Source organism: Urtica dioica, chromosome 5, assembly GCF_054948205.1.
Source record: "Urtica dioica subsp. dioica isolate 48M chromosome 5, U.dioica_male_clone48M_v1_H2, whole genome shotgun sequence".
Classification (NCBI taxonomy): domain Eukaryota; kingdom Viridiplantae; phylum Streptophyta; class Magnoliopsida; order Rosales; family Urticaceae; genus Urtica; species Urtica dioica.
The window spans coordinates 41,854,724-41,864,369 of record NC_142760.1 but is presented as its reverse complement, the minus strand read 5'-3'; the positions used below and the strand labels follow the sequence as shown (position 1 = coordinate 41,864,369).

Genomic DNA, 9,646 nt, shown 5'->3' with positions numbered 1-9,646 from the left:
GTGCGACTTATCGCACCTAAAGTCGGACCTATTTTTCCGTGGAAAATCAAGAATAAAGCGGGAATTTGACCTTTGGGTGCGACATGTCGCACCCAATAGTCTTCCCGCCAACATATTGGGTGCGACATGTCGCACCCAATAGTCTTCCCACCAAAACACCAAACAGTAGTTTAGACGTCGCTTTTTAAAAAAGCGACGTCAAATCTTTTAAAAGAGCAGTTTTTTGGATGTCAGTTTATTTAAAAGTGACTTCATTTCTTATTTCGTTTTTGGAAAAAAAAAAAAATCAGCCAAGATTTAATCAAAACATAATTCCAGCCAAAAAAATAAATAATGCATATAATTTTAAAAGAAAATATGTTTATTATGCTCCCCCCAACAACCTAAACTCTAAAAAAAACAAAAGTCTAAACACACGGGCCGGCCTAACAACCTAAACTCTAAAAAAAAATCATGATGTCAACCTACAAATAAACAAGCAGCACTAATACAGTAAATTAAAATAAAAGATATCGAGATATTGATAGCTTTGAAGAATGGTCCCAACTCCTCCGATCTCTTTGATCGCCGCGTCCGTGCCCGGATTCCCTTGCTGGCAAAATACCACCTTCACTTTCACCTTCTTTGGGTCCAACGCCTCTTTATAACAAAACTTGCTCAAACAAAATACTTTACGAATTGATAACTGTATTAGTGCTGCTTGAATGAGAAAGTACTAAATACAAGCAGCACTAATACAGTAAATTAAAATAAACAACCTACAAATATTATAAACACTAAATCATGATGTCAAATAAAATCATTTGGATAGTTTTTAGAAATAATGCTTACACATTGTTGATACGTTTGGAACTTCAAGTGACACCTTGTTTCGCGAGTTAACGTTCAATGAGAATTGTTTTTTAATTTTTTTTAGTCCTTGTGCCACACTTTTGGAAACAAAAATTATAGACAGTTCAAACAGTTTTTCTTTTTCAAAAATTCGGCCAAATTCAAACCACAACCAAGAAATCCGAAACCAATCACCAATTTCAAGTCATCAACATCAATAATCGGGTCCAAAGATCAACTAAGCATACTAAACCATTAACCTAAGCATACTAAACCATTTAATTTCAATTACATACAATTACAATTAAGCATACAAACCACTTAAGCATACTAAAGTTTTTTTTTTCTTAACCTAAGCATACTAAACCATTAACCTAAGCATACTAAACCGTTTTTATGGTTTTTCCTACTCATGTTTACTAACACGTAATAATGCACGTAGACAGAGTTATTCCCTGGGTATTTAGTTGAATTAAGTTTCCACAGTTACCCGGAATAGTTCGTCGAAAAACTTGTTAACTTCCGGAGTTTCCTTGCTTTAACGCTTCTCGAGACTCTTAGCACGTCCTGAAGCATCGAGAGAACTAGAATCAGAAGTTGAAACTTCATTAGTTATTAGATTCGGAAGATATTGCACAGTTTAAGGTCGTTGTCGGGATTCGTTGTGATTCGGTTCGGGGGTTCAAGAATTTAATTTACTTATTTCCCGGCTTTTCAGAAATTAAACTTATTTAAGACTCATACGTGTTCGTACCGAAGATATCGTACGAAATAAAAGTTCAACGAGTTATTTCCAACGAGTCTTAAATAAATATATAATCCGAGCAATTTCCAAACCGAACATCGAATATGAAACTCAAGTCAACCAAATAAAACCCCAATATGGCCGAGCCAACATGACCAAACACATCAAACAAGCCAAGAATATCAATGAACCAACATATCACAAAGTCATTAAACTTGTCACAAAATCCCCCGGCCGAGCACAACGAAACTCGGAAAACCGCACTAACCTTTCAAATCATCATCGAATCATCAAACAACAACATTCACAGACACACACACACACACGGCCAGAAAAAAAAAACCACGGCCAAGCTAGTTCACGACCAAAACAATTCCACAAATCAACTCCATTCAAAATTAAAATTCCAGATTTGCACTAGGCAAAGAACGTACCATATCTTCGGCTACACAATTCGAAATCCAACAATTCCAATTTCATAATAAAATTAACATCCACACCTTTCTAACAAGATATTACAAGACAACTTTGAACTCAAACAACTATCTCAAAATTATTCCAGTTTTCCAGCTTTGAAACACCAATTTCAAAAATTCATATCTTATTCAATTCTTTACGGATTTACACGTTCTTGGATGTTTTAGAAACCCCATAACGTCTATTATCTAGGAAAAATATCAACAAATCCAAACTAAACTGGTACTAAACTGTCCACGTCAATTTACAGAGGCTGTTCAAACCGTAAAAACCCGACGAAATTCCAAATCACTCTCAATTCAAAACCAACCCGAACAATCAATTTAAAACACGATTTCAAGCATAGAATCAGACCAACCAACCTCAAAAACATCACAAATCCAAAATCTTCAAATTTTGAACATAAACCCTAGGTTTTAATTTTCGGCCAAAATCATGAAAATCCGAAGAAATCAACTTCAAATCCAAACAACAAATCACAAACCGAGCTCAATCAACAACCCAATCAAATCAATTTCACGAAAATCATCATGGAATCAAAAATCCCCAATTTCAATCTCAAACCCTAATTTTCAAATTCAATCCGGGTAATAAATTTGCTTACCTTGATTCCATGATTTTCACACTTCTCGGTGCTCCCTCTTTCTTTTCCCGGTGTTCGCTTTTGGTCCGGCATCTCCGGTGACTCGCGGCGACTTCCTCTCTCGGCCGATAGCGCGCGCGGCGGAGTTCGGGTTGTTGGCGAGCTGGAGAGAAGGAGGAGAAGAAGATGAAGATGAAGATGACGGTGGTCGTGGTCGTTCTTGTTGTTGTTGTTGTTGAAGATGATGAAGATGAAGAGAGAGGGAGGGATGGTGGTGGCTTGGAGAAGAGAGAGGGAGTGAGATATTTGGTGGTGGCTCGCTGAGGGAGGGAGAGAGGGAGGGAGAGTCGGAGTTTGAGAGAGAGAAAGAGGCTGGAGAAGTGAAGAAGACGAAGCTGAGTTTATAAACTAACCCTAGTAATCAGGTGCGACATATCGCATCTAAAAAAACTATCAGGTGCGACTAGTCGCACCTGATAGTAAAAAAAAAACTTAAAAATTAATTCCACGTCAGACAAATGAAAAAAATGAGGGGGAGAAGTTGAGCGCCGAATTTATTTTGGACTTTCAGGTGCGACTTGTCGCACCTGAAAGTTTTCAAAACTATTGGGTGCGACTAGTCGCACCCAATACCACTTAAAATCAGCGAATTTTTTTTCTTTTCTGGAGCCCTTTTGGGTGCGACAAGTCGCACCTGATGCCCAATTAGGTGCGACTTGTCGCACCTAATGCCCCTCCGCACCAGAAATGCTTATTTGTAGTAGTGCAACCCGGGTATTAAACAACTTCTTGTAGCTTCGCTCGAACAACCTTTTGTCAATATATATATATATATATATATATATATATATATATATATATATATATATATGTAAACAACTTCTTGTAGCTTCGCTCGAACAACTTAAATAAAATTGTTTGGTCGAACTAAATCATATCACAGAAGATCCAATATATATATATATATATTCAAACGTACATTTTATTTATTTGTTTAGGAAACCACAAAATTTACCGTATTTTAGTTAGACATTAATTATTTTTTTAAATAAACCGGTCCGGTCCGGTTTAACCGTATTTAAAAAAAAATCGGACCGGACCGTTTGTAATGAATAGACCGCACCGGATGAAAAAAACCGTTTCAAATCGGACCGGCGGTTTAAAAATCACTGATCCGGTCCGGTTTACGATTTTTTTGCGCTGAGAAATACTTGAGAATAAAACTTCGGACTCAAAATTCATAAAATATAGCATACATAATTAACATATCAAAATGCGACCCCACACAATAAAATTTAAAACTAGGAACATCAACGAGTTGAAGAAATGCATGAAATATAAAAGTAGACATGATGACAAATTTAGCACACTATACCTATAAACTATTTGATGGCCCGTAACAGTCAAGGGATGAACTGTATTGGCACAGCATGAAGAGGAAACTTCTTATGAAGAGTGAGTCCATAGATCACACTCATATCCATGTCCTTAGCCGATCCGCTTTCTTCTGGATATTTCCAATCAAACCAATACAACATATTGGCAATCACATATTCAATGCTAGAAGAACCGAAGGCAATTCCGGGGCATTTTCTTCTCCCGAATCCGAACGGTATGAACTGGAAATCATCGCCAATAAAATATTCCAGCGGGTTTCTCTGAAACCTCTCTGGAATAAACTCCTCTGCATCGTCCCATACACTCGGATCTCTCAGGATTGCCCAAATGTTGACGAAGACTCTCGTCTTGTCCGGAATTTCGTAGGGTCCGATCTTAGCCCTCGCAGTGGTTTCACGGGGGATTAGTGGAGCTGGAGGGTGTAGCCTGATGGTCTCTTTCACGACATTTTTTAGGTAATCCATTCTACAAATGTCATTGATGTCTACTCTTTTTTTGTCTGCCGCGATATTTCTGACCTCTTCCTGAACCTTCATCATTGCCACCGGATTCCTCAACAACTCGACCATTACCCATTCTGTCAACACGGAAGTAGTGTCGGTTCCACCGACCAACATGTCCTGAATATATAATAGATTAAACTTAAGGACAAAGTTTGTTTATACTAGTAATGGAATCCACTGTAAGCTAAAAATTGAGTACGTTCTCCATAGTTAGATCCCGAGTTATTTTCCATTAAAAGCTTCGATATGAAAATGCAACGAGTGAATTATAAGTAGTGTCTATTCCACCGACAGGCAAGTCATGTATGTGTGTATGAGCAACATTTTAAAATGTATCAGTTCAGGCAAGTATATCAATAATAATAATAATAAAAGAGTATTTTTTTCATCATTTTACGGGTTTATTACCCATTTTCTTTAAGTTGATCGTGTCCTACAGTTCTATTCTTATTTTAAGGAAATACTCAGCTCAGTATTATAACTTATATATACTGTAAAAAGTAATTAATCCACAAGTCGTGCAAATAATTCATCCTCTTTGTAGTTGTAGAAATTGTATGTACGCGCGCGCGTGTGTGGGTGTATGTGTGTGTGTGTGTGTGTGTGTGTGTGAGAGAGAGAGAGAGAGAGAGAGAGAGAGAGAGAGAGAGAGACCTGAAGTATTCCCTTTAGTCGTTTTTGAGTGAGCTCAAAATCAGAATTCGGATCTTGCTGAATCTGGAGGAGAACATCGAGAAAGTCTTTGGCATCTGATCCACCACCAAAAGAAGCCTTATGTTCTTCAATTATACGGTCAAGTAAAGCCTGAAATTCCCTAGAAGTTGACCTCCATCTACTAACCAAACCCCTAACCACATCTACCCATCCCAACCAAGGAAACAAATCTCCAACACTGAAGGCATAAAATAGATGTGTCACTTGGTTTGATAAATCTCCGATTTTATCAACCGAACCGTCCTCCTTTCGATAACTTTTCCCTAGAATACATCGACAGCCTATGTTGTTCGTAGCTTGATTCAAAACTTGGCTCAGATTTATGGCTACGCCATTATCATCAAGACAAGCGTTTCGAACCTTACTCACTACGAGCGTGACTTCTTGCTCTATCACGTGTTGAAAGGATTGGACCCTATTGAGGCTCAAGATGTTAACAGCACAAGTTTTCCGAGCTTTTCTCCAATACTCTCCGTAGGGAGCGAAAATAATGTCGCTTGGGAAAAGGATGTCGCTTGCTAGGGTTTTGGGACGATTCGTGAAGGCAATGTCGTTAGACTTTACGATCTCTCGGACAATATCCGGAGATGAAATGACGAGAGTCGGGACTGAGCCTAGCTTTAGATACAATAGGGGGCCATATTTATTGGTTAGAGCTCGGAGAGAGTGGTGTGGCATCTCCCCTAGCTGATGGAGGTTTCCGATTATGGGGAGCCTCGGAGGAGACGGTGGTAACTTTGACTCTTTGCCTAGAGCTCTACTGCGAAGATAGAGAATTGAAGCAAGCAATAGAATGAAAAGGAAAAGGATGAGTGAGAATAGGCCATTGTGGCTTAAAACTGCTTCTAGTGATTGAAAACCCATATTTTCTGACCGTTCTTCAAAACACCGTGGATTGGTCTTGGTTAAATAATCCTCAATGTTGCAGAGTTTGATCATTAGTTTATCTTTCAAGACAGCGAAATACTTGTTTTCGTTCACTGGTGTATTATTATTTTATGAAATGAATAATGACGTGTCGGTAACAGTACAGCATCAGCAAATAAATACCCTTTAAATACACTAAAGAAAAAGATACCCTTTAATTAAAATAAAATCGCCTAGGCATATGGTCATTTGACTCATGTATATTAAATTTCTAGAACAAAGTTTAACCGATTTCTCATTCCAACAATCTATACGAATGTTATTGAAAGTTGGGGATTCGTATACTTATTTTAAGAATGAAGGGTCTCAGAATCCGATTATGAAGAAGTGATCGAAATTCGAAGATGTCAAGATATTAGAGTATAAATATAAAAAGCAGGCGCAAGAAAGATTTCTTTATTAAAATACGAACGTAAGCAGTACAACGAAGGTGAAACGAATTGGAATCCATTTAGCAACAGACGAAAATAATAAAGGCCAAGATTTTTGTAAGCTTTTTTCTTCAAAAATAAATTAAAAGTCCCCTTAAAACGAAATGAAACTGGCTTTTATAGCCAGCTCGTCGATCATCTCCTTCCTTCAGGTCGTTCCACGTGTACGATCGGGAATAGTCTTCACCTCACCGATCTCGGGACTCATCCTTCTCTTCAGGCGATTTGACCGTTTCCTTGAAGAAGTGGTACATGCACGCTACTTGGCGGGACCATCCTTCAAAAACGAAGGGATCATGGGCCTTGGGTCGGACTGGGCCTCAGCGCCTATCCTTGAGGAGAGACTTCTCGTCATCGAACTGGGCCGAGCTCGCCAAGACCTCTGGATACTTGGGTTGGACTGGGCCTCGGGCCTGACTGGTCCAGTTCGACGTGAGAGGTGATATCTACTCCCACAATCAGTCCCCCAGTATTTTCTTATATTTAGGATAGTATAATATAAAATATAATTTTTAGTCAAACAGAGGTTTCTCTCATTCTGGTTAGGATTTGACGAGATTTTCGGATATTTTCTCCTTTTGGTTACCTCGGGCCGAGAGTCCAGGACACGTCACCACGCCCGTGCTTTGGGAACCCAAACATTTCCATAATCATCCCGATTATCTCGGAAACCCCAACCGTTGATTTGACGCATAAATAAGGACCCCTGGCCTTCGGATTTCTCATTATAATCCATTCGTTCGCCGCTCCTAAGGTAAAGTCACAATTTTCTTTATTTGTTCTTCTTCCTTCTTCCGATTTTTCTGGTTTAGCCATTTCGCTCGCGCCAAGACCTTGAATTTCCCCCCTCCTTTGTTGTATTAGTGAATCTTTTAGGTTTCTTGAGCCTAGTCGACCCTTGTTCTGGGCTCTTGTCCTTTTCTTTTTCCCCTTTCTTCTTTACGCGAAACCAAAACCCTTATTATTATTATTTATTTTATTTTTTTTGTGAAAAATGTCAAATCTTGACAAAAAGAGCGAGGATCCCAACAGCAAGTTGTCGTTACCGTCAACCTTGACGAAGCGCAACCTCGCTGACATGGGGGAGCGTTACAACTTTCCGGATGGGTTGAAAGTGAAGGTGGGAGGCCAGTCCGCTGACCGAGTTATACCTGGGTACGTTTGTGCGTACCGGGTATTTTTCGAGGAGTGCGGGCTGCACTTCCCGGTGCCCAAACTTCTTATCGAATTCTGCGACCGTCTGGGCCTTCAGTTCACCCAGATGTGTCTGAACTTCGTGCGCTAAGTAATGGCGCTGTTGTTGTTGTCCAGGGAGGTCGGAGTCTCCTTGGACGTTAATGACCTCGACTGCTTGCTGTCGCAAATCGCAACTCGAAGCATCATCCGATATGCTTCTCTTTGGCGAACCGGCCTCACCAAGGAGTTTTACCGACCTTCTGGCAAGGATAAAAACTGGGGCTCGAAATATTTCTATTTCGAGATCAGCGATAAAACAGTGGAGGTGGTGAAAAACTGCCTATCTGTGAAATGGAGAACGGACTGTGGTACTATATATTTGGGAAGGTTTTCGCCAGTGATCTGTGATTGGAGTCCGAACTGATGTCTTACTTTGCTATTTTGCAGAGAAGGTCGTGCTTTACCCATCAGAGGCCTTCGATCTCAAAGTCCAAAAGTTACGTGCCGGCGAGGTTTCTTGGAAGTCTTTTTCCGAAACTCGATTCATTCAAGCTGGTCATTGGCCGGCCCCTTCTTCAGGTTAGTTCGACTTGTCGAGCTGCGTTTTTATGCTTATCTTCTTACCAATGCTTTTCTACATACGACTCTTCAGACGATCGAGCCCTCTGCTACCGAGGTCGTCAAGACCTCTGGTGCCGAAGTTACCAAGACTTCGACTGCACCAGCTAAGACCTCGCCGGTCTCGACCTCCCAAGCTAAGAGAAATGGGGTCGAAGGCACCCCTCAGCAATCGAGTGACCTGTAGAAGGGTCGAACTGACGACCGAGGGAAGATCGTGAAGGGATCTGGCCAGCTGTCCCGCCAACCGACCTCGTAGTCTGGCCCGTCGCAGGGATCTCCACTAGGATCCTGCAAGTTGACGTTCGACTGGAACATCGACAGGCCGGTCTGTGAGGACCCGGCGGCGGCGGCATGCCTCTTGCGCCAGTTCAACTTCCCCGAGTATCGGCTTCCAGTGGTCTCGATGATGCACGAGGTGAACTACTACCGCTCCGTCAGCGCGGCGGGGCCTTGGGTAAGTTTCGCTTGTCTATTTTTTATTCATCATTCAGGACTACCTGCTTGTTCTTCTGACAGTTCACGGCCGAGATGAACAAGGACTTTCTTGGGTACGAGGTGATGTATGACCGCCTCTCCCTCGTGAACCAGGATTTGCGAACCAAGCTGAAGGCTTCCGAGGACGACCTTGCGAAGTGAAAAGGCCCTCTTGGCCAGATGGATCTCCTCATTGCCGAGGCGGGCAAGCATGTCCGTCGCCAAAAGGACCTCGAAGATCGCCTTTAGGATACTGAGAGGACACGGATCGAGCTGAAGAAAGGGTGACGGCATCCGCTCAGGCAGGAAGGCTACTGGGGCGAAGTACAAGGGGGCGTTGACGACCTATCGTCAGTTCGTCACGGCGGGGAAAAGGAGGACGACGATCATGCGCAACCTTGATCAGGCCAAGGCCGCGTCCTCAATCTTCCGGGAGGTCGTCAACAAGGAGATCTACGACGCTGATGCCGAGCTGGAGGAGGCCAAGGGCGAGCTGGTGAAGTTCCAGGCCGAGCTGGATGGCGTGCCCTTACCTTCTCTTGTCGGGGCTGAAGATCTCGAATTCACCCCGTATGATGACCGCTCTCCCCTCAACGTGGTGATGTCAGAGGTTGTTGACGTGTGGCAGATTAGTTCGGCTCGATGCTGGATAGTTCGGATGCCGTGCTCGTGTCGATCGACGAAGCCGGGGAGAGCTCGAAAGAAGCTGAGACTGCCAAGGACAAGTCGGCCTAGATCCGCCTCGACCTCTTTCCAGTCAATGAGG

General features: G+C 41.9%; 1 protein-coding gene across 1 annotated transcript; it reads right to left on the bottom strand.

Annotated features, from left to right (window-relative positions):
• Nucleotides 1–3,889: 3,889 nt before the first annotated feature.
• LOC149398634 (phenylacetaldehyde oxime monooxygenase CYP71AN24-like) lies at nucleotides 3,890–6,149 on the bottom strand. The gene is made up of 2 exons (XM_089614850.1): nucleotides 5,192–6,149; nucleotides 3,890–4,654 (listed from the first exon to the last, which is right to left on the bottom strand). The coding sequence occupies exons 1-2, from the start codon at nucleotides 6,113–6,115 to the stop codon at nucleotides 4,040–4,042; spliced, it is 1,539 nt and encodes a 512-aa protein (XP_089470976.1). The 5' UTR covers nucleotides 6,116–6,149; the 3' UTR covers nucleotides 3,890–4,039.
• Nucleotides 6,150–9,646: the final 3,497 nt, after the last annotated feature.